This window comes from Rhineura floridana, chromosome 11 (assembly GCF_030035675.1).
Source record: "Rhineura floridana isolate rRhiFlo1 chromosome 11, rRhiFlo1.hap2, whole genome shotgun sequence".
NCBI lineage: Eukaryota > Metazoa > Chordata > Lepidosauria > Squamata > Rhineuridae > Rhineura > Rhineura floridana.
The window spans coordinates 21,548,363-21,572,970 of NC_084490.1; the positions used below are offsets into that span (position 1 = coordinate 21,548,363).

At 44.6% G+C, this 24,608-nt stretch overlaps 2 protein-coding genes and 1 long non-coding RNA gene across 5 annotated transcripts in view; 1 reads left to right on the forward strand and 2 right to left on the reverse strand.

Moving 5' to 3' along the window:
* The window catches only part of BCAT2 (branched chain amino acid transaminase 2), a 28,959-nt gene extending 19,193 nt beyond the window's left edge, over positions 1 to 9,766 (reverse strand). For 2 of the 3 annotated variants that reach the window (XM_061589955.1, XM_061589954.1), the window contains exon 1: positions 9,660 to 9,766. In XM_061589955.1, the coding sequence (XP_061445939.1) occupies positions 9,660 to 9,698 (39 nt within the window). In that variant the 5' untranslated portion in view covers positions 9,699 to 9,766. Of the gene's footprint in view, positions 1 to 8,876; positions 8,978 to 9,659 lie in introns of all 3 variants that reach the window. The other variant, XM_061589956.1, reaches the window with a different exon arrangement.
* Positions 1 to 18,891, forward strand: LOC133366640 (uncharacterized). The gene is made up of 3 exons (XR_009758464.1): positions 1 to 297; positions 14,939 to 15,149; positions 15,298 to 18,891. It is a non-coding gene; the product is annotated as an uncharacterized LOC133366640 (long non-coding RNA).
* HSD17B14 (hydroxysteroid 17-beta dehydrogenase 14) overlaps positions 10,864 to 24,608 on the reverse strand; it is a 20,745-nt gene continuing 7,000 nt past the window's right edge. The window contains 7 exon segments of the mRNA XM_061589957.1: positions 10,864 to 14,364; positions 15,061 to 15,157; positions 15,605 to 15,672; positions 16,539 to 16,643; positions 17,779 to 17,870; positions 22,179 to 22,245; positions 23,785 to 23,885. Coding sequence (XP_061445941.1) covers positions 14,200 to 14,364; positions 15,061 to 15,157; positions 15,605 to 15,672; positions 16,539 to 16,643; positions 17,779 to 17,870; positions 22,179 to 22,245; positions 23,785 to 23,885 — 695 coding nt within the window. The 3' untranslated portion in view covers positions 10,864 to 14,199.

Consider the following 24,608-nt stretch of genomic DNA (forward strand, 5'->3'; position numbering starts at 1 on the left):
GGCACACAAAAGAGTGGCGATTCAAGCGTGGGAACGCCACGATTTCCATTTCTGCTGAAGCAGTCATTCTCCAATCAGAGGTGGGAACAGATTACCCCACGCCTTCCCTCTGTTCTATCCCTTTTCTTTTTTAATCTCCCCAGAGTTGAACTTCAGCCCCTGATGAATCGCAACAGGAAAGGCGAAGGAACAAAACACGATGGAAAAAGAGGAGTACCAGCATAGCAAGGTTCCTCCTTCTGGAAACAGAGAAATCACAGCTCTTGGCAGAGAAGAAAAGGGGGAAGATTTAAAGAGGTAAGTCTGCCTGAATATGGGATGCAAGATTATTTGGACCCCCCTCCTCCCACCCACTCCCCTGAACCAGGAATCGCACAACTCACTGGGAAGTTGAGAACACAGAGAGATTCAGCCCCAAGGGCTGGAAAAGGAAAACTCAAGGGTTGAAACCAATGCTGATTTAACTCAGAGTAGGCCCATTGAAGTTAAATGGACATGACTGTGCTTCATTCATTTCAATGGGTCTGCTCCGAGTAGGCCTAGAATTCGATACAATGCAAAACTCTCTTGGCAAGTCAACCTCTGTACAAGTATGTAAGGTTCAAAGCCACACAGAGTTCTTCATTGGGCCACAAGGCTTGACTGGTCTGCAGTGAATTCCTAACAAGTTAGCAGGGTTTAGGGAGTTGCAGATTTCAGTGGGACGGCTGGAAACTTCTCTTTCCTCCCACATACGGGGGGGGGAATATACCACAATTAGATTGACCCGGGGGGGGGAATATGTTAGAAAAACCTAGATGATTATTAAAATGCATTTGTACCCCATCCTTCCTTCAATGCCCTTAGGATGGCAGACGGAGAGGTGGGGGGGATGCTTCCCCCCACATTATCCTGATGGGGCTAGGCTGAAAGAAAGAAGCTGACCAAAGGTTACTTAAGAAAGTTTCATGGCTATGTGAGGGTTTGAACTCTCGTTGTCTCTGGCCAAAGTCTTGCGCTCCCACAAGAGACAGTGATGGCCACCACTTGGTTGGCTTGATAAGAGGACTAGGCAAATTCACGGAGGACAAGGCTAGCAATGGCTACTAGCCACGATGGCTATGCTCTGCCCCCATAGTCGAATGCGGCATGCTTCCAAATACCAGTTGCCGGAAACCGCAGGAGGGGAGAATGCTCTAGCACTCAGCTCCCGCGTGGGGGCTTCCCATGGGCATCTGGTTGGCCACTATGAGAACGGGATGCTGGACCAGATGGGCCACTGGCAGGGCTCTTCTAATGTTCCTGGGTTCTCTAACCATTATACCACACTGGCTCAGGCTGGATAGCGGCTTCAGATGCAAGCATTTAAGGCATCAGCAAAGGAGCCTAGAACCCTGTGCCTTCACAGAAGCCAGAGAACATCAGATTCACCTGTTTCCCAAGTGTTTAAAGCAAACTTTCCCAACCAGTGTGGCTCCAGACGTTGTTGGACCACAATTCCCATCTTTCCTGACCATTGGCAATGCTGGCTGAGGCTGATGGGAGTTGTGGTCCAACAACATCTGGAGGCACATCGGTTGGGAAAAGCTGGTTTAAAGTTAGGGTAGATCTCAGAAGCCAACACCAAGGACAAGGTCTTCATTTCAAGGACAGGCAGAAGCAACTAGAAGCAGACTTCAGGCTTATGGGATGTGCTTTTGGTTTGCTTGCTTTCTTGTTACTAGAATCCAGAGTTTCACCAACCAGAGTCAGACATAAAAGGATGGCTCAGAGGGTGGAGCTAGATACAAAACAGTGGCTGGTGGACCCAATTACTTTGTGCACCCTGTGAGCCAGCCTTTGCCAACCTGGCACCCTCTAGATGTTTTGGACTACCACTCCCAACACAGCTGGGGCTGATGGGAGTTGTAGTCCCAAACATCTGGAAGGCACCAGGTTGGCAAAGGCTGCCGTGTGCCATCCACTGTGAATACCTGTGTGTGCGAGTACAAATCTACATGCAAGTTACTACTGATCAGAAAATCCTACTACAAAGGTTTAAAATTGGCCAGCAGAGCCAACAGTAGCTGTTCTCTCTTGGCACACAAATGTGACCTGATACACAAGGGTCACTTAGAAGTAACACCAAACCATGATTTGGTGTTCTGAGAGCAAGCACCAAGGATGCTTTGGCTCCTCCCCTTTTTGTCCTTCCGATTCCTTGTTTCCCATTTTGTCCCAATGCACCAAACCTCCGTTCACACTCGCCTGCAAACCAGGATCACAGACCAGAAGTTGAACCATTTGGACAAAATAGTAAAGGAGAATTGAAGGAGGGGATTGCTGCACGCAGGGAAGGAAGGAGAAGCCCAAAGCCCCATAGCGCTTGTTCATTTAATGCAGTGGTAGCCAACATAGTGTCCCCACCCATTTTGCTGGGCTCCAGTTCCCATCAGCTCCAGCTAGCCCAGCCAACAATCAGGGATGATGGGAGTTGGAGTCCAACATCTGGAGAGCATCATGGTGGGCTCCCCTGGACTTCATGTGAAATCATGGCCTGATGGCTTGGGAATCACTAGAGAGATAGAGCAGCAGTTGTGAACCAGGACTCTTGGATCAACAAAGGAAGCCAGCCAGACACTTTGCCCGTCCACCCCAGTACTGTGTGCTCCTACCAGTAGCGGCTATCTGGAGTCTCAGGTCTCCCATCACCTGCTGCCTGTTTAATCGGAGAAGCCAGGGATTGAATCTGGGACCTTTCATAGGGTTAGCAAGCTGGCCAGCCAGCTGGCGCTTGGGAACCCTGTGCAAGGGATTTTGGCAGCTGGCCAGGACAACCTACCTGTCATTCAGGTGATGTCATCATGATGCCACATGACTGGCAGGTGGGCTCCCCTGCCCAGCTGTCAAAGCTGGCCTGTGGGGTGTGGCCAGATAAAGCTCTGGGCCCCCCAAGAGCCAAAAAGGTTCCCCACCCCTGCATATGGAAAGCATATGCGCTACCACTGAGCTGTGGCTCCTCCCCCAATTCATTCCATCCGGGTCCTTCAAGACAGGGTCGCGGTTTAAAACAGATGACAGCAGGAGGGCCTGGAAGCAAGGACACTATTACGTAGTGGAAGTGGGAGGGGGCTCCAGGATTCCAGACTTAGGACAAACAAGGGGCCCACCCAGGAAGTTCAAAGTAGTGATGGCTGGTGCTCAGTGGGACCAGTAGGGTAGAAGGTAGGAAGATCGACAGTGGGGGCTGCCTGAGGTTGGTGGGGGAGTGCCCCATTTGCCTTAATATGGAGCCTCCACTGGTTCAAAGTAACAAGAATCCTATTTCTTCCCCACTGATCTTCTGCCATGAAAACATTTCACTGTAATGGGTGGCAGTCTTGGGTTCAGAACCACTGCCTTCCCCCCACCCATGACAGAGCTTTTGCACATTTCACAGCTGTGTGAGTGACAGAAATTCAACAGGTGCAGTCTTTTCTGGCACAAAAATGCAATGGAGGGAAATACCTACTGAATTTCTGCCTGCAAGACAGCTATTTAAAGGTGCACAGAGAAAAAGAAAAGAGAGCACAACCTTAGTTTGGAACTGTGACTGCTAGATTCTATGGAAGGAAATTGTGAACAGACTTCCAGGAAAGGTGGAGTTAGGAAATTTTACAATCTGTTTACAGATAGTTTACAAGGGTGCAAAAAGTTATTTCAACAGCAGGGGGCAGCAAGAGACAAATAATACTACAAACTCTTTGAGGCTTCTGCACATTCGATTTTCATTGATGGCCTGGAATAATGAGCTCTCTTTTAGTTTACATACACTTCCCATGTGTGTGAAGGGGAGTTTAATTCACTGGTGATCAGACAAATGGCTAGTCAGAACCCTGCCTAAAATGTTTCAATTCTTAGTTGCCATACTCATTGGAAACCCAAAAGTTGACAATTGGCCTAGATTAGGAAAATAAAATATATTTACTTGCATCTCCTTACTTTGCTTAAATTATTCTGTTATCCCCACTCCAGTTTTCAAATGATTCTGAAATTCTTGCAGTTTTTTTAGGCAAGGGGAAACATGCAGGGGAGAGGAAAAAGCATTTGTCTCTATAACCATGAAGGCTAGAAAGTTATGTATATTGCAATAAAATCCAAGATTCTTAAGACCTCACATTTCAATCCAGATAAGATTCCATCCTGAAGCAGGAAACCTGCTTTCAGTTGGAATACATATATAGCCCGGGGGTGTGTGACTAAACCAGTTTCTCACTGAACCAGTTTCTTTGTTCTAAGTGGATGCTTGCGATCATAGCCAGTGCAGGCACAGACACCTCGCCTTTGCCTGAAGGAACCGCTCTCAGTTTAGAAACAAAAAGAGGAGATAGGAAAGATTCTGCCTTGCCCTTTTAAGAAATGGGGTATTACAACAGTAACATGTAAAGGGTGTGTGTGCAAGACTACAGGTGGTGACATACAGGTGGTAGATCAGGCCAGTGGCCCATCTAGTCCAGCATCCTGTTCTCACAGCGGCCAACCAGATGCCCATGAGAAGCCCACAAGCAGGACCTGAGTGCAACAGCACTCTCCCTCTCAGCTACTGATATTCAGAGATCTACTGCCTCCAACAATGGAGGTAGAACACAGCCATTGCCAGTCTTGCCCTCCCGGAATCTGTCTAATCTTCTTTTAAAGCCATCCAAGCTGGTGTCCATCACTACCTCTCATGGCAGCAAATGCCATAGTTTAACCATGTACTATGTGGAGAAATATTTCGTGCTTTGCAGATACCATGGACTGTGAAAAAGACAAATAATTGGGTGTTAGAACAAATTAAACCAGAACTAGCACTAGAAGCTAGAATGATGAAACTGAGGTTATCATACTTTGCAAACATAATGAGAAGACATGATTCACTAGAAAATACAATAATGCTGGGAAAAACAGAAGGGAGTAGAAAAAGAGGAAGGCCAAAGAAGAGATGGATTGATTCCATAAAGGAAGCCACAGACCTGAATGTACAAGATCTGACAGGACAGATGCTATTGGAGGTCGCTGATTCATAGGGTTGCCATAAGTCGTAATCGACTTGAAGGCACATGACAACAAGTCCAACATTCAGCTTCCACAAGCATTATAATCCCATGGGGATAGCTTGGGCCTAGGAGACCTGAGCTGAAATGCTACTTCAGCTATGAAGACCATCACTACTTCTTGGCCTCAGTTTGCCATCTGTAAAATGATCTCCCAGCTCCTTTGGGGATCAGCACCAATTCCCTTAACCACTGTATCTGTCTCACCTTCAGCTTCCGGCCTCCTCTCTCCTCTCCACCAACACCCTTAATTTTAGATGATAGAAGAGGGAGACTCTGCAGCAATTAAGGCAAAAGAGGGGACAGGTAACCTGGCTAAATCTAAAGATCAGCCAAGGGAAAAGTGAGTGACCCCTTGGATAAACTGGATATCCCAAGATGCATTGCATAAAGCCTCAAAAGCCACTTGGCAGAGGGCATGCTGAAGACAGCAGACATGAAATTCTAGCCTTTGAGCATTAAGTCAACCTCTAATTAAGGGTATTAGGAAGCAATTGAGGGATTGCAAGGGATTAGTAACAGCCACAAGAGGGAGTGTTTGGATGCTGTCGCATGGAACAGAAAAGCCAGCATCTGTCCCATAGAGGCAAAAGCCACAAAACTAAATGGAGAAGGGATGGGTTGCTATTGTAGCATTTCAAGCTGGCATTCTTTTTGCAGTGGATCCCTGCTACACCAGCCCCCTCACCTTGTCTCCTTGTTCTGACCTATTATCTCTCTGCTGTCTCCATCAGGAGCATCTTCCCCTTTAAATCTGCTAATGTCCCTTGCCCAGACTCACAGAACCACATACATATAGCCCAAGGCCACCAATGATTGTTTGCCTCAATCAGTCACAAGGGCCATTCCAGTGGTTAGGGACAATGCACCAGAGGCAGCCAACGTGGTGCCTTCCAGTTGTTGCTGGAATACAACTCCCATCATCCCTGACCATTGGCCACACTAGCTGAGGCTGATGGGAACTATAGTCCAACAACATCCAGTGGGCAAAAAATTGGCTATCCCTGCAATATACCAAGAAGTTGTTGAGCCAGCATGTGTTTTGGAACTTCCTGCTGAGTGACATTGGGCAGGCGTCCTCATTATACTGTTTTCGATGCCTGCTGAAAACTTTTCTATTTCAGCAAGACTAGCCAAACATGTAACTTGGTTACCTTAATTTTATTTTAGAAGTTTTATTGGGGTTTTTTTGTTTTAATGCTGATGGTTCTAGGTTTTTTTTTTTTATTTGGTTTGTGGGTTTTGTTTTATCTACTATGTATTTGTACACTGCTTGGAGAACTTATTGATCGAGCGGTTTATAAATCTTCTAAATAAAAAAATAAAATTTTGGTGGGGTTGTGGCACTGCAGTGCCCGGTGGCTTTTTCCACAGGGCACATCATATGCCAGGTGGAAGCAATTCAGTTTAAAGATGGCCATCTTAAATACACATAGTAATCATAACCATAACAAAAGGCAGCAGATGGTAATCACATACTTCTGCTTGCAAACCTTTTCCTTTACAGAGGTTAACATCAGGTGCAGATATGAGATTTTGTAAGAGAGTCATCAGCAGGGTAGTAGTGGTCAAAGTGTTATACAAAGACAAGGGAGATCCATGTTCAAATCCTGTTTGACCACGAAAATCTTGAGTAGCTTTGGGCTAACCGTTGTATCTCAGCCTAACCTACCTCACTGGTTTGTTGCAAGAATAAAGTGGGAAGGACCTTGTAGCCTCCTTGGAAGATGGAATAAAAATGTAAAAACATACACCAGTGATAAATGTTTGCATAAACAGACAATATTCCCTTACCACATGTGGCAGGGCCTGTGGAGATAGAAATATCATAAGAAGAGTCCAACTAAGCAAAGCCCTGCTAAGCAAAGCCCATCTAGTCCAGCATCCTGTTCTCACAGAGGCCAATCAGATGTCTGGGGGAAGCCTGCAAACAGAACCCAGTTACAACTCTCTTCCCGCCCCTTGGGATTCCCAGCAACTGGTATTCAGCAGTGGAGGTAGAACATAGCCATCATGGCTAGTAGCCGCTGACAGCTTATCCTCCACTGTTGTCAACCTCCCACAGGACTACAGCCACTTTACCTTCTTGTAGCCAAGCCACATCTAAACTGGGGAAAGTAGAACCAGCACCAGCTCCTTACTTATCTACGCTGATCTAAAAAGCACTGAGTTTCCTTTGGGAAAGGGGCCATAGCTCAGTGGTAGAGCATCTGCTTTGCATGCAGAAAATCCCAAATTCAATCCCTGGCATCTCCAGTTGGGCTGGGAGAGATCCTCCTCTATCTGGAGAGCCGCTGCCAGTCAGTGTAGCCAATACTGAGCTAGACGGAGTAATGGCTTGGCTCAGGAAAATGCAGTTTCCTATGTTTGAACTGAATTTAGATTTTCTAGGTGTAGAGTGCACGTAGCTCTGTTAGCCAGATACAACTGATCTCAGAATAACCAGGGGGAAAAAATCAATTTCCCAGCTTTGGCATGACAGCAGGGGACAGAACAGAGAAGCTCAGTGGCAGCGACTTCCCTAATTCTTGGCCCTTGCAGAATTTTCACTTCCTTGACACCATTCCTCCTTTCATCCCCAACAAGCAGTATCATGCTCTGAATCTCTCTCTCCCCTCTGGCAGAAACCCAATCCAGGCCACTGAACACAATAAGGTCAACTTATCAGGAAGTTTCACCTCCCTTGTAAGATGCATATCAGAAAGTCAGGAGTGGATCAGTGGGAAAAAAGGAGGGGAAGCGAGCACATGGTGTTCAAGGTGAGAGTATCATGCCAACATAAAGGAAGAAAGCAGCAGGGATACTGCCAAGGGACTGCGGCCGCAAAGGGAGGGGCAGCTCCAGGATCTGTAGAGCAGGTCTGGGAAAGAATTTCACAGAACGAGATTCTATCGGCCAGGGCTCAGGGCCAGTGGCCCTCCAGATGATGTTGGACTCCAATTCCTGTTAGTCCCAGCCAGCATTGTCAGGGATGATGGAAGCTGCAGTCCAACAAGTCTGCACAGCCCTGCCTTTGACCTTCTAAGAGCGACAGTCCAATTTAAGTTGGCAAGGGAGTCTAGCAAAAGGCTTAAGGAAGCATTATTTGCCTCTGCCGAACCAGACATAGGGCAGCACTCTAAGTTTGTGAAGGTCACCTAGAAAAAAATGCTTGAAGGTGGAGAGAAGCTTTTCTTCATGATCAATGAGAGAAATTTATGGGCAGGGAGGTCAGAATAGAGGCATCCATTTCTATTGTCCTCGTTCATGGGGCTGATAGCCTTTCTAGGGGGAAGGAAGCATCTGTTTTAGGGCTGCCTCCAGGATGAGACAGAAGCCAACCTTCTTTGCTAGGTGGAGCTGCTGTATTTCCAGACGGGGCTTCAAAGAAGTTTCCTCATATCCAACATGAACTTCTGTAACCCTGTTGCCAAGCCCACGTGTCAGTGTGTATTTTAGTATCTGTTAACTGTTAGCATCAAAAATGCTTAAGCTGAATGGGAACAGTTGTTTTTAAAGTTCAGAGGCTTTTACTTGTGCACAATGAATACCTTCCTTAAAGGGTACTCCTTACCCCCTTTTAGGCAGATTGCGGTTCTTAAAAATCACAGGAGGTTTATCGCTCCAAAGAGAATCCACCCACTCCCACCCCCATCACTTAAGCAGGATAAAATTAAGAGTGTTTTGGAAAAATCAATCCCAAACCAGAAAGAATATTGAGTGGGATGACCTGGGTAGGTTAAATGGATGCAGTTTAAAGTATCACGGGGCAGGGTGGAGTAGGCAACTATAAAAAACAACAAAATTCTTCCTATTATACAAAGAATCATCACAAATGGTAAAAAGTCTGTTTAAGAACAATACCTTGGTGTGGCAAAGCACTGCTTCAGGTGCCCTAAGGAATTCCTCACGATGTGCAATAAAGGAAATACATCTGAGGAGTGTTGTGTGCCTTCTTTTTAAGACTAAAAAAAACCAGGGTGGGAGAGAAATGTGTTTTGCAGTAAGCTGGCAAAGATGCCTTTGGGGAACAACAAATTGGGAATTTATGTGGTTGAAGGAGGAAGCCAGCTGGAGCAAGCGTATTTCTGCATTTTTAGTAAAATCTCTGTTGAACAGAGAAGATAGCTGGGTTTTGGGGGGCTGGGGGAAATAGTTGGAGGGTGTTATTGATCCATTATTTTTCAGAGGAAGGGGAGCTACAGTTAAATGAAGAGCCAGGTTGTGTATGTCACACGTAGGAAAGTGCTAGAAGCGCATTTGCGGGATGACAAGCACTCCCACGGGGAGGGCAGGATCGGGGAAGAAGGGTGTCAGATCGGTTGATGGGTTCCTTGGAAGGGCTGAGAAGTAAGCTAGTATCCCATATCTAGAAGGAAATGGGAAATAAGTGATTATCACTTTAAGGATTGGGGAAAGAATTTGGAGATTAGTTAAAATCTGGTGAGGGATTTTGGGGGGTTGGATGGAGCAATCTTTTTTTAATTGCGGGAGCCACGTTCCCGCCCGGAGCGATTTACGGTTGGACCGAGCCCACCACAACCCCCATTCCGGAAGCGCAACCCCCTTCCCCTTTATTCGGATGATAGTTGGGGGGAAAGGCCACCTATTCTCATTCCCTCTTGACGCCCCCCTTCCCTAGCTTACCCGCCGAAAAGACCGCGGGACTCCCATTGTAGCTGCCATGCTGTTGTTGGTGCTTCTATCTAATGGGACCGGGCGGGGCTTGCAGGAGCCGTGGCAAAAAGGTTCCACCCCCTGCCCGTCTGTAGCCACACCTCTGTTTGCTTACTTCAAGCTGCTTTCCCTAACAAAAAGTTCAAGCAAAGTCAGGGCGCAGCTCCAGACTCTTTTATTGTCAATGTCAAATTTTGAAAGAAGGGAAGGCTACTAAGCATGTACAAAGTGCGTTACTTCTCTTCCCCCCCCCCGGTCGATTTAATTAAAATGTGAAGGGGGCTTTGCGGCCCTAATAAGGAATTATACTGAGGCAAATGAGACTTAATTCAGCACATCCCATGTTATTAATGAGTAAAAATAAGCAAGCCAGGCAAAACAAAAATAGCCCGACCCCCTTCAGGAACGGAGGCACATTTAGGGTACCCGATAATGGCAAGTGAGAAACATGATGCAAAAAGAATGGTACAGAGACCTAGGAAAGAATTTGTGGAAGATGGTATGCCAAGGTGTACATGAATCTTTTAGTTTTTCTTGGCACAAATGTCTTCTTACAAAGTAGGGTGGGGGGTTGCAGCCAATCACACCCACCTTTCCCACACACGCCCTCTAACACATCCAATAGCAAGGCTGGCAGTTTCATATACACCCTTTAAGGAGCACATGTGTTTGCTTGCTCCATGCATAGCCACATGCAAAGCTAACAGCAGCACAGGCACATGGCCAACAGGGGGAGGAGTAGAAGAATGTGCACAAACATCCTCCACGTCATCTGGCTTTATATATTTATAACCCTCCCAAAAACCTAGGACATGGAACTGTAAATGACAACACATATATCAAGTGTTCAGTTAAAAGTCTGTTTAGACTGGAAAACCACAACACACAAAAACCAACTTCTTACTTAACCACAGCCATGAAAAGGTACCTCAGATAAAAAGATCATAACAATGGTATTCAGAAGTGCAAGGATGAGTTAGGTTGCACAGAAGCTGTTGTGTGAATCATTGTCTAAAGTCTTGATCTGGGTTGCAGTCCAGAGTTAGTGTGTGCTAAAATCATTTCAATGAATGGGAGGCCTCAATTTCAGTCTTCTCAGCACAGCTGTGAACTCACTAACAGGCCACTGGCAAGGCACTGTTCAGCTTCAGTCTCCCCATCTGTAGAAATGATGGGATAATCATAATTCTGCTCTATCTCAAGAGCTGGTTGTACTTATAAAGATTACTAGGTTCATGTATGCAAAGGCTATGACCACTTACAAAAAGTCATGTTTAAATACTAAATGTTGTTGTTCTCCCTATTTAGCCATGCCCTTGAACAAATGACAGCAAGAAATCCCAGCTTCACCTCTTAAAACAGTAAAAATTAATAACTCTACAGGGTTCTTAAGATGAGTAAGAGGAAGTCTGAAACAGTTTGAATGTACTGAGAATGCTTAATGAATGAGTAATAAGTTTTAAGTTATATTGAAGCCTTTTTTTATTAAGTTTAGTTACTTTTTTGTAAACATGAAAAAAATCAATACTTTTTTTTAAAAATGACTGCTTTAGAAGCTGTTTCTGTGCTTAGTTAAAGCATGAGAGATTGCATCCTGGACTCAGGAGTTTTGAAAATGAGAGTGGCGATCCTCTCAAAGGATAAACCTAGAACAAAATTGTCTGTGTATCCAACAACTCTCTCAGCATCTATATTGGTATTCCACTGGCTTTTGAAGATGCACCTGTTTACACAGGCATTCCCTTGATTTCTTGCCCCGAATCTCCTGTTTTAATGGGTTTGTTTTGTTGCACGTTTTAACCATGATTGTTTACATATTAATATTTAATGGTGTGTTTTACGGTGTGTTTTTAATTACTCTATTTTTAATAATGCTGTGCAGTTGGCTTTTATATTCTGTAAATTACTTAGAAGCCATCTGAACATTGCATCATATATTAATTAATAATTATCAACAACATTGGCAGAGAGAGTAGCTGCAACCCACCCATAATTTGAAAGGAGACAGAGGGACTGAAATTTACAAAAAAAAAAAGGGTGCCACAGGACTACTGCATATTTTAGCTGCCAGAAATTCAACAGGTAAAGTTCCCTTCCCAATCACATCATCTGTACTTCTCATGCAGCAGCACTGAATATTTGGGAGGGGAGGGGAGGGGAGGGGAGGGGAGGGGCAACCAGAAATTCTAGCATGCACCTGGCCAGTGAAGAGCTAATACTCTGCTGCTTCAGGATATTAGGTAATTGGCTTCTAGCTACAGCTTGAAAGAAGCAATTAAGTGAGCCCTGGAGTAACTGATTTTGCTGCACAGATAGTTCATTACTGCAGAGGCAGCTGACTGTTGATGCAGCTCTCTTTTCCCCCAACAGTCCAGGGATGCAGCTGCCTCTGGGGAAGGGAACAGCTGTTAGGAGAGGAATGTCTCTTGTGCTGAGATTCTACTTTGTCTAGGTCTCCTTATAAGCACTGTATTCTCTTTATATTGAAATCCTTCTCCAGCACAGTAGACATGGCTGACCTCAGTTGGAGTGAAAATATCTCAGAAACAGTGGAATGATAGTGTTGTATATGTTACCTTGCATGGAGATCTGGCTAATGGGGGGCGTGCAGAAAGAAGAAAAGGGGCTCCTGCACCTTTAACAGTTTTGTAAATGAGGGAATTATACCTGCAGAAATTCCCAGTTCTAAGTAACTATTACTTAACTTCCTCCCCCCTCCCCATATCTGGCCACCCCAGGTTGCCTCTTGAGTGGGGAAGAAAGGGTGGATAGCCATTTATATAGCAATCACAATCTAATTCAATGCCACAGCATCTGTTCTCAATGCCAGCCAAGATTTAACCTTGGAATATGTGAACAGAAAAAAGAGAAAAGGTTGCTCCTGGATAAAGTTGTCAACTTTTAAACCACCTCCTGCACCTTTAAGAGCAGCTTGGTCTGCAAACATTAACAGGTGATTATTCTTATCTCAATGCCATTTTCAGCTGCTGATTTTTGCAAATCAAGCTGCTCTTAAAGGAACAGGAGTGAGTTGGGGCATTTTTTCCTTAGCCCATTGGCTTGCCTAATTCTTTAGCATGCGCAAAGTTTGCTTTATGCAAAAATAGTACCAATCTACTCACACACCATTTGAAAAGGGACAGAATGGGATCAACAGAATGGGAAGGGAAAGAAGCCTGGAGAAGGTGTAAGAAAGGGAATGATGATATAGAACTGAGTCTCTGACCAGGAGGCCCAACAGGAAACTTAGGGAAAGTTTTCTGATGTGAATTCATTATGGAGCAATGTCATATAATGGTTATAGCAGGTGTGAGGAATCTTTGGCCCTCCAGGTGTTGCTGAATTACAACTCCCATCAGCTCCAGCAAGTATGGCCAATGACCAGGGATTATGGGAGTTGTAGTTCAGCTACACCTGGAGGGCAAAAGTTCACCACAGTTGAGTTAGAGTGTCACATGAGGGCTAACTTGCCTCACAGGGTAGCTGTAAAGATAAAAAGGTGCAGGGGACAAGCCACATAAGCTAGTCTGAATTTCTTGGAGAAAGGGGCAGAATATTATATTTTTAATAATAATAATTGTTGTTGGCCGATAGCGAGCATTAAAGCTAAGGCACTGCATTTTTAAGGCACTCTTTTCCAACGTGTTTATACAACAAATGGATCCAAGATAAGAACTTTCAGAGTTACTGATCAAAAGATGCAAGTTAAACATTTCCTTATAACAAAGCTTTTTTCTACTTCTCCAAAATGTTTGGCTTCAAGGTGCAGCTCACCTTGAACACATCTGTATGAACAAGCCTGTGGCATCTTCTAGCTTAATCTGAGATGGGGCTCATTGGGGCTTAGTTGGAGAACCTGTTTTCAATACGAAAGCCTGGAACAAGTAAAGCAATAGTAAAGACAGGGCTGCTCCTTTTTCCCCCTGACCATGCTCCTGTGCCTTTAAGCTCCATGGCACACAGGGATAGGAACCAGTGCAGCTTTCTCCCTACAGAGATCCCTCCGACAGGCCTTTGCAGGGGAAATTTGACAGGTGGACAGTTATCTGACACCACAGTGACATCAGGTGATGATCACAGGGCTTGCAAAGAGCCCTGTGTGGTGCTTTGATGCACCGCTGATCAACAGCCTTGATGTGGCAACTTCAAGCCTGATTTCTGCTGGAAATTTGGCCTGTGCCCTACATGGTAATGCAGGGACTGGAAAAATGTGACCTGTTGCCTTTCAACCTGCCAAACAACAGTTACAGACAGGCATGGAAGCCCAGAAGGAGGGCTTGGGATGGGGAAGAAGAGTCTCCATCATTGGGGCATATCTGAATTTGTAAAACCTTTAAAGACCACAAGACTCTTACAGATTTTGCTACAGCAGATCAAGTGCAGGGACCCTGCAGGCATTCCATCTTCTTGAGAAAATGACTTTTGAGTAAATCAACCTGAGTTCCAGCAGTGCTGCCCAGCCCACCTTGTTAACTAACCACTGAAGTCAGCCCATCCTGGCTGATTCCAACTAGCCTTCAAAGTCAGAACTAGAATTTCTGTGGCTCTTCTGTGCATATCCAAGTTCAGCTCCACCACTAAGCACAAGGTTGATACCAGTGCAGAAGGTGGCATCAGAGGAGAGGTACAGAGCAGCTGCTGCACACTCTGCTGGGGTCCCCATCCGTCCCAGAAGCTGCAAATGCAGTACAGAAGAAAATTAGTACTCTATACCTCATGAGTGTATACAGCCCCCTCTTCTATTCCACTACTTCTACCTAGTAGTCTTAGCCTTCAGTTAAAAAATACTAAAACCCCACAGTTTTTAGCCCTTAAGGCTTTCAATTGAAAACAAACTAAAACCCCACAAGTTTCTAGTCCTTAAGGCTTTCAATTTAAAAAACAAAACAAGACACAAGTTTCCACCCCTTGAGGCTATGAGATCTCAGAAGCTAGAAGGTCAGACGGAGAAAGATGTTCAGTCGCTGGTGAGGGAGACTTCACCCTTCAAGATATTTTGGCTTTTCCCATGACTAAACAAAAGAAGAATCATCTATGCCAGGGGTGGGGAACCTTTGGCCCTCCTGATGTTGCTGAACTACAGCTCCAATCAGTCTCAGTGATCATGGCCAATGGCCGGGGATGATGGAAGTTGTAGTTTAGCAACATCTAGAGGGCCAAGAATTCCCCACACCTGATCGATCTAATGCACAAATTTTGTTAATTTGTACACTATATATAGTAGCATAATCAGAGTTTTCTTGTTGCAGAAGTCTGGCTGTATTTTTCCCCACAGTGTTGGATACACAACTCTAGTTATGACTATCAAGTATTTAGGAGGGAACCTATTATCTCTAACTGAATTGTGCCTGTTTTCCCACAATGCACTTGCCTGAGCATCTTTGCCTTCCTGGATCGTTGCCTCTGGATTGGCTGTATGGCTTGCAAGCTTTTCCCACATAGGAGTCCAGATATTGCCAGGTGAGATGCTAGAATTCAAATTGTTGGAGTTTTTTTAAAAGGGAGGGAGGGAGGGATGGAAAGCCAAGAAAATAAAGCATATCTATATACATATAGTGACTACATTTCAAAATTAATGAGGAAAGATGTCCTTATTTCTTATATCCAGAAATATAGACTCCCACGTCAACTGTACATTTGCTGGCTGTTCAACTATTTAAGTGATTCAGAGTGTAAACAATAGGGCTTGCTGTACCTGTGTAAAAGAGGGAATGTCAGCAGGTGAAGCTTGCTTGATAAGCTGTACCTGCTGACATTCCCGCTTCTGCACAACGAGGAGCTCTATCCTCTTTTTCATCTGACCGCTCTTACCAGAAGCCTATCAGCAAGAGCCAGTGAAGGTGGTACAAGACTGATCACCCTGGAAATCATCATGTGCATTGATGGCACCAAAATAATAATGACCACTACATTACCTGTTGACTCGGACACCGTATTTGCTCTCATCAATGGCCATAGCTTTTGTCATTGCAGTAACAGCACCCTGCAAGTTGGAGGCATTAATAGCATGGATTATCAACTGACCAGAAAAAAACAGATATGGGCTGGGTTTTTCTTCGGCCTTTTACAACTTCTTGATGTACAGAGAAATCAACGGATTAAGCTTTTTATGGCATGTAAATTAACAATGTCCCTTACTTCCGTCTGTAGATCAAGCTGCTGTTAAATGGCATAACAACAGGGGCCAAAAAAGAAGCTGGCAACCCCAATAATAGCTCGATGGTTTCTCACCTCTTTTCTCCATCTTTGGTGACTTTTTAAAAATTGACCTCGTCAATAATCCCAAGATAGCAACCCTCTGATTTACATCACTCACAAGAGGCTAATTCAAAACCAAAGTGAGTTGAAAGAGAGTGGAGCCCCTAGTTAATTAAGGGGCTCTGCTTTTTTAAAATCTGCACTGGCCAGTTGCATTACAGAGGTGCTTAAGTCTCATATAATAAATATAGTTTGGTGTATTTGTTGTGGACATAGGCCATAACAAAAACAAAGTTTTGTATATGGAAGAAAAGCTTTCAGAGGTTTAAATAGGATTGTCAATGAATGGGGAGGGGGAGGCTGACTTGCCCCTGTGCCTCTTAGCAGCAGCTTGATATGCAGAAATCAGAAAGTGAATTTTCACAGCTTAAAGATAGGCACTATCACTTGGAATTATCCCTTCCTTGCAATTAAAAGCACGGAAGCAGGTGCTTGTAAAAACATTGGCAACCCTATCTTTAGAGAATTATCATTTGCCATTAAAAGCACAGAAGCAGATGCTTGTATTAATGTTGGCAACCCTATCTTTAGAACAAGAAGGGCAGGGCAGGGGACACCTGAAGTCAAATTCTAGCCATTGCTCTGGATTACCTTGGTTGCCACATACGGCACAGCATACTTTTGTCCAATAACATTGACAAGACTGGCGATGTTGATAATGTTCCCTTTGGTTTTGCGGAGGTGGGGCAATGCAAACTGTTAACAAGAGAAATGGGGAGGAATGGAGAGAAAACATTCCAACGCATGGCGGCATGAGGCTGCCTTCTATCAAGCCAGACCACTGGTCCATTGAGCCCAGGATTGTCTGCTCCAGCAGTCGTTCAGTCAGGACCCACCTTTAACATGCATTTTGAAACCCATTCCTTAATTTTCTATCATGTGTTTGTACAATGGTAGTGCCACTGTTGAGTTCCACCTTAGATCAGGGTATGACCCACTAGTTGGACCCATGTTCTACGCCAGGAGCAGCCAATGTGGTGTCCTCCACATTTGTTGGCTACAACTCACATCAGACCCAACCACCATGGCCAAGAGCCAGGGATAATGGGAACTGTAGTTACGCGACATCTGAAGAGCACCATATTGGCTACACTTGGTCTCCTCTAATGGCAGCGGCTTGCTAAGGCTTTTTTCAGCCCTTGCACCCAAGGACTAAATTTGGGACCTTTTAGGTTTACCTCAGAGCTGTGGCTCCTCCCCGTATAGCTCAATGGGGTTGCAAAGAATGAGTCACATCTTTCCACTTCCACATCTTATACCAAGAAGTTCTATTATCTCCTGTTTTTCAATTCTGGAGGAAGCCAATGACCTCAGGAGACAAGGGTGATATTTAGCCAAGGGCTGTGACTCAGTGGTAGAGCACATGTGCTGAATGCAGAAGGTCCCATGATCAATCCTTGGCATCTCTAAGCAGGTCTGAGATAGATCCCTGGCTGAAACCTTGGAGAGCCCTTGCATGTCCATTAATGGAAATTAGTCTATTAGGACACACGAGGCACTGACCCACCAACCTTTGTCTACCCTCAGTCTACTCTGTGCCTGCCTGACTTCCTTCCTTCTTAATGACCAACCCCAGGGGGTGGCCCTGGCTATCAGCTTCCTCCTCCTCCATGTTGCCCTTGTAGAACTCCACAGGGAGAAGGACAGGAACAAAACTGGAATTGGTTGGCTCCTTTTGTCATTGGCTCTGGGTCCACCTGATGTTGGGCTCTCAGCCTTTCGCCCAACCAATCCAAATGGGCACCAGCCACCACTAGTATCAGTACAGATGATACTGAACTGCCCAGCTTAGTATACGGCACTTTCCCAAGCACATATTGGAATTGCTCACCTTAGCTGTTAAGAAACAGCTTACAACATTGAGGTCCATGAGGCTGCGGAACTCTTGCGCAGTGACATCATCTATAATTTGGTCAGGAGGATCTGTTTGTGAAAGGATCAAGTGGATATAAAAAATAAAAGAATTCACAAAGGTAAGATCCACAACAGACTAGGTTCTTTCACACCTACTGATGGATGTTATTTTTTTTTTAAAAAGTAAATTGTACTTATCCCAATAAGTCCACACGATAAATATATATATCCAGTGGTGCCATCAGAGCAGGAGTTTGGGGCAGAAGTCAAGGGCCCCAATCTGCAGACGGACCCACAAATGCAGGGTTGGCTTACACAGTAATGCACATTACCATCTAAAAAGGCAGACCTTTGCAAGACCAGTAAGTGCAGAGTCTAAAGTTATGCAAGTGCATCACTACATACAAAATTGCTTAAGTGCATTGCTGCAGTACACTCTACATGAGGCTTTCCTTGCTGTCAGTACAGAAACTGCAGTAAGTGCAGAATATTGCAGCAGAATTGCTAACAGGAGCAAGACCCTCTCAGCATATCACATGCCTGCTAAAAGATCAGCACAGACTGCCAACTTGTTAACAGGGCAAATTCAAGGTGTTACGATTAGTATATAAAGTCCCTAACAGCTTGGCACCAGTTTACTTGAAGGATCACCTTACCTCACATGTGCCCTCTTGGTGGCTTCAGTCTGTGGAACTGGCCCTTTCACAAGTGCCACATAATGTTCATTCTGCACTTGCAAGAAATCAGTTTTTTTTAGTGTGGTAGCACTTGCATTCTGGAACTCCCTGCCTATTGATATTAGACAGATGCCTTCATTGTACTATTTTTGACACCTGCTAAAAATGTTTTTGTTTAGGCAAGCCTTCCCAGACATGTAATTCTATTGTGAACATTTGTTTTAAAAACCTGATGATTTTATCTATAGTTTGATAATTTTATTAAGTTTGCTTTTAGTGCTATTTTTGCCTCTTTTTAATTGTTATGTTTAATATTTTATACCATTTTATGTAAACTGCTTTTAAATTTAAGTAGTATATACATCTTGTTAAATAAATAGATGTCAGATAAATACGTGCATCAAATAAAATGAATGCATTAGGCAAATCTTTTTTGTCAGACTCATTCATGTATATCTATCCTGACATAGCATAGCACAAGCCTCAGAGCTTACCATGACAAATAAATATATTGGATCAAAATCATTTATAAAAACATGTTTAAAAACAACCAGATAATTACAATAGAATTAGTAGTAATAGCAGTATTATGCAAATTTAGAGACTGCTAATTAGAGAGGCAAAGGAGTGCCTGTATGTAAATAAATAATAAATAAATAAATAAATAAATATGTTTATTTAATTCTGTTGATGAATCCTTCCCATAATATATCTCGAAGCAATTTCACAATGAATAATCAGCAATAAAAACAATTTCCCAATTTCATATGTAAGAACAACTTCAGATCCAAGAGAGATACAGACTGGGATAAAGGTCTCCACTTAAATTGCTTGTTGAAAAAGGAAGATCTTCCATAGGCACCAAAAAGCAAATAGAGATAGTGCTTGTCTGATGTGTACCAAGAGGATGTTCCAAAGGGTAGGTGCCACTGCACTAAAGGCCCAATTCCTATATCATATATTACAGCAAATGAAGCCCTATTCAGGTGTTCTTACTTGCAAAATTAGAAGTGGATGATAGAGAAAACAGGGTCTTCTCTGATACGTTCTCCCCCTTGTTGGCTTAGCTCCACCATATTCCATGTGTTTAGGTGGAAGTTCCAAAGCAGGGAGCCTGCTCTACACACATAGACAGTGGCGGCTGATGGCTCCCCGTCAGCACCTTGTACAGATCTCTGAAAGTTCAGAGTAAAACCCAGAGCAGATTCCACTGCCCCACTGACATGGAGCCACCGGTCGCCACTGCATGTGAGGCTTCCCGTACAATTATAGCCCTCTTCAGGCATTGTACAAGTAAACGCTTGTGGAATCATGTGTTCCAACCCTGCCCCTTCCAGCCCAACCTTGCCATGTACAGGTGACCCTGACCCTTCCACCCCCACACTCTGGCAAGGTCCAAATAAGGCTTGTAAGTGTGTTCACTTGACCATGCTTAAAAAGCCTCCCTGCGATCTGGATCTGTGAAACTGCTGGACCTCATTAGGCCATGCTGGCTGGGGCTGTGGGGAATTGTAGTCCAGCGATGTCTGGAGGGCCATAGGCTCCCCCCCCAACCCCCAACCCCCCATAGCTGCACTTCAAATGTCTGGAGGCACACACATATATGGGGGGGCATAGACAATCTTAATGCATGAAAGAGATATGTAGGAGGAAGGATTCCAAGGCCCATGTTGTGAAGGGCTTTAAAAGTCACCTTCAGGTCCCCAAGCTGTGCCTTACAGCAAATAGGTAGCCAACATACATATTTCAGGGCCATTTGGTCCTCCTATCCCAGTTAAAATTCTGGCCATCGCATCTTTGATTCATTGTCATTACTAAATAATCCCTAAAGGTATGTAAATATGAGATCCAACATTAGATATAAAAGGAGAGTCATTTTTCAATGAAAGGCATCCCAATTTATTTTACCTCCTACTAGGAGGAAGGGCAGGATATAAATCTAATAAATAAATACATAAAATACTGTAATACCTTCTTTCAAATTAAGGGTTAGCTTTTGCATTTTGATATAATGTGTCTTATGGGCGATCTACTTCCAAGGATATTCCTTCTAAATCAAGTCAGAGGGTAATCCCAGGAAAAAAGGCAGCTATGCAGCATAGCAGCTCAAAGACAGAAAGTCTCCATGAGCTCAACCTTCCCTACTCCGCTGCAAGAGACACACTAGTGGCCTTAAGCAAGCTAGTCTCTCTTGCAGTCTCAGTCCTCTGTCTGCAAAATGGAGACAATAATAATCAACCTACCTAACAGGATTGTTGGGATTACAATGAGAACTGATGTGAAGCACTTAGAACGCTTTAAAACAGAGGCAGGGAACCTTTTTCCCATCAACAGCCACATTGGTAATTTGCCAGGGACCGGAGTCAGCGGGGTCACCCTCTTTTCTTCCTCTGCCACCCTTTCCCTCTCTCTGCTACCGTCACCAGAAGTCTGAATGGATCGATTGCAGAAACCTCCCCCCCCCAGTTCCCCCTTCCATTGTTGTTGTTATGTGCCTTCAAGTCGATTACGACTTATGGAGACCCTATGAATCAGTGACCTCCAGCAGCATCTGTCATGAACCACCCTGTTCAGATCTTGAAAGTTCAGGTCTGTGGCTTCCTTTATGGAATCAATCCATCCCTTGTTTGGCCTTCCTCTTTTTCTACTCCCTTCTGTTTTTCCCAGCATTATTGTCTTTTCTAGTGAATCGTGTCTTTTCATGATGTGTCGAAAGTATGATATCCTCAGTTTCATCATTTTAGCTTCTAGTGACAGTTCTGGTTTAATTTGTTCTAACACCCAATTATTTGTCTTTTTCACAGTCCATGGTATGTGCAAAGCTCTCCTCCAGCACCACATTTCAAATGAGTTGATTTTTCTCTTATCCACCTTTTTCACTGTCCAACTTTCACATCCATACATAGAGATCGGGAATACCATGGTCTGAATGATCCTGACTTTGGTGTTCAGGGATACATCATTGCATTTGAGGACCTTTTCTAGTTCTCTCACAGCTGCCCTCCCCTAGTACTAGCCTTCTTCTGATTTCTTCACGATTGTCTCCATTTTGGTTAATGACTGTGCCGAGGTATTGCTAATCCTTGACAGGTTTCCCTCTTCTGATTTTTCGGCTCTCAACAGCCTCCCCCAACATGAAATCAGGCCACAGGTAAGCCACCCCATTCTAAACTGCCAAACAAACACCAAGCATTTGTTGTGATTGGTTTTCTCTTCTGTTGTGCAAACAGACAACTGTAAAACTGTGTTTCCTCCAAGGTTCCTAGTCATAAAAACTTTGGAAGAGCCCCACTGAATCAGCCCAATGGATCATCTAGTCTGGCGTCCTGTTCTCACAGTGGCCAACCAGATGCCCATGGGAAGCCCGCAAGCAGGACCTGAGCACTGGTATACAGAGACATACTGCCTCCGTCATGGCTAGTAGCTGTTGATAGCCGTATCCTCCATGAATTTGTCTAAGCCTCTTTTAAAGCCATCCAAACTGGGGCCCATCCCTACATTTTGTGGAAATGAATTCCATAGTTGTAACTATGCGCTGTGTGAAGAAGTTGTTTCTTTTGAGACTTCCAATATTTCAACTTCATTCGATGTCAATGATGTCCTGGCATTTTTTAAAAAAATTAATCAAAAAAGCTCCTGTCTCCCAAGAGACAATCATCTTGATTCTTCCCAGATCTCAATAATTTTGGAAATGACTCACGCCCACCAGCGTTGTTCACCAGGCAGTCGAGGCGTCCATAAAGTTCGACAGTCACTGAAACCAACATCTGCAGGGAGGGGCAGGAATATAAAAAGACAAGATTTCAGGCAGGGGAGGAAGGTGACAAAAATCCCTGCAATGATACAATGCCAGCTACTCAAACAGGGGAGAGGAATCTGTAGGCCTCCAGCTGTTGTTGGACTCCAACTCCCAGCAGGCTCCAGCCACAGGGTCCCCCATTCCTGTATTAGAAGCCACCAGCTCTGGCCATATAAGCTGTTGCTCGGCCACAGAAGACACGGGATGTTCCAGGCATTGGGAGCAGCCCAGGAGGCAGAAACGGAAGAAGGATAGCAGGTGAACTTGTGCAAAATGAGAAGGGGATGAAGGAAAGACCCAAGTGGGACCTGCAACAAAATGTGCCAGCGTAGAACACTCCTGCTCAGGGTTCCAACCACCCCACCATGCCCTCCTCCAGGATATTCCATTCAAATTTCCCTTCTCTCCACTCTAGGTTTTCCATTCCCCTGCCAGCTTCCATAGGATGCTCAGTTCCCACAGGGCTGTTTACTTTTTCTAAAGGAGGTGGGTTTTTTTTGTTTTTCGTTTAGTACTGCAAACCTTGGGATTTCCGCATGTTCGCTTGTGTATGGGTGGTGCCATTTTGGCTACCTAAGGACTAGCCCTTGCAGAATGGAGGTTGTATTTAGGGAGGGAGGGTGGTATGCAAGCAGAGTGGACTGGGATAGTTCTAGCTTGAGGAACAGAGTCCAGGCCCCTTCCTGCTGTTCGTCAATCACTGTGACTACTTCTGAACCTGGAAGAGTACTGCCACGATAACTGGTAGTCACCGTAACTCTCTTCTCCATTAATTTGTCCAGGAAACAGGGTGCTGAAGAAGATGAGCTTTCAGACTGACGTAACAACTGATCAGTCTGATTTATTCTGTCTCCAACCTCCCTGAGCTCAGAATCAATGTGGCAGTGCTGACTCTGCTAGTGGGCCCTGAGGGCTGCTTGACTTTACCACGAAAGAAAAGAGAAAAAAATCCCCAAATGCTGAGAGAAAATTTATTTCTTGGGAAAGCCCAACATGTTTTGGACTCTAATATATTGGGCCTTTGTCAGGGGATAAAATTGTAGAGATCTTCAACAGCAAAAATGCTTAAATTTTTAGTGAGTTGTCATTAATAAATAATCTCTCAGCATTTGGGGATTTTGTTTTCTTTCTTTGTGGTTCTTTGGAAGCTGACCGTTTTTTGTTTCTGCTTGCTTGACTTTGCCAACCTCTTGCACTACCTGCGGGGGAGTGCTTTCACAGTGAGGACTAGGAGCTTAAACCCAGTTGGGAGCCCAGTGTGGGGACTTAAACAGGAAGCGTGACATGAGTGAATTTGCAGGAGACAAAGCATAGGAAAGATATTCAGATTGGAAAAGGGCAGATACGTACAGCAAGGAACCACCCAAAGGAATGAATTTTAAACATTAGATAGCTAGAATGTGAGGCAGAGCTTTAACAACTGGTTCAGCAAAGAAACAGCTGATCTTGGCAGGGCTTAAGAAACCTCCCCCATTAGTACCCTTCTTCTCCCACAATTTCGGCATACCTTAATGTCTGTTTCACAGCGGACATCGCAGACCTCAAAGTGACCTTCACCAGGGCCCCCAGAATCCTTCAGTTCCCTCTGAAGGGCTTTCCCCCTTTCCTCTGCAAGGGGACAAAAAGGCACAATCACAAGCGGAGTTACTGTGGAATTCGGGGGGAGGGGGGACATAAGGGAAGGGCAACACTGTGCCTCTTCCACATTATTCCCATATTGACCTGCCTCCTCAGTGCTAGGGCTGCAGCCAGGAAGGGGTCCCCATGTTCCAGGGGCCTAACTGGCTTCAACGTGCAATCAGGCATTTTGGGTCAACCAGCCCACATGCTGTGGCACGCTCTCGGAGCACAGATTTGGCAGGCATCCTAGCTCTTAACTTTCAGGCCTTTTTATGTCGACAGGCCTATTCAGTTTAAACTTCCTTAAGATTAGCCAGTCATTTTAATGATTCGTTTGTATCGTTTTCATGGGATTTTAAGATTTAGTGCACTGTTGCACACCACCATGATGTTATATATGAGATGGTGGTATTTCAATATGTTTAGAAATAAATAAATCACGGATTTGCCCCACCCAGGTTAGAATTTGTATAAGTAGGCTTTCAGGAACATAGGAAGCTGCCTTATCATTAGTTAGGACCAATGGTCCATCTAACTCAGTATTGTCTACACTGACTGGCAGCAGCTCTCCAGGGTTTCAGGCAGGCAGTCTTTCCCAGACATACCTGGGGATGCTGCAGATTGAACCTGGGACCTTCTGCACACAAGGCAGATGCTTGGACACTGAGCGATGGCCTGCTCCCCTTCATTTGTCCCATGGCAGCTTCTATT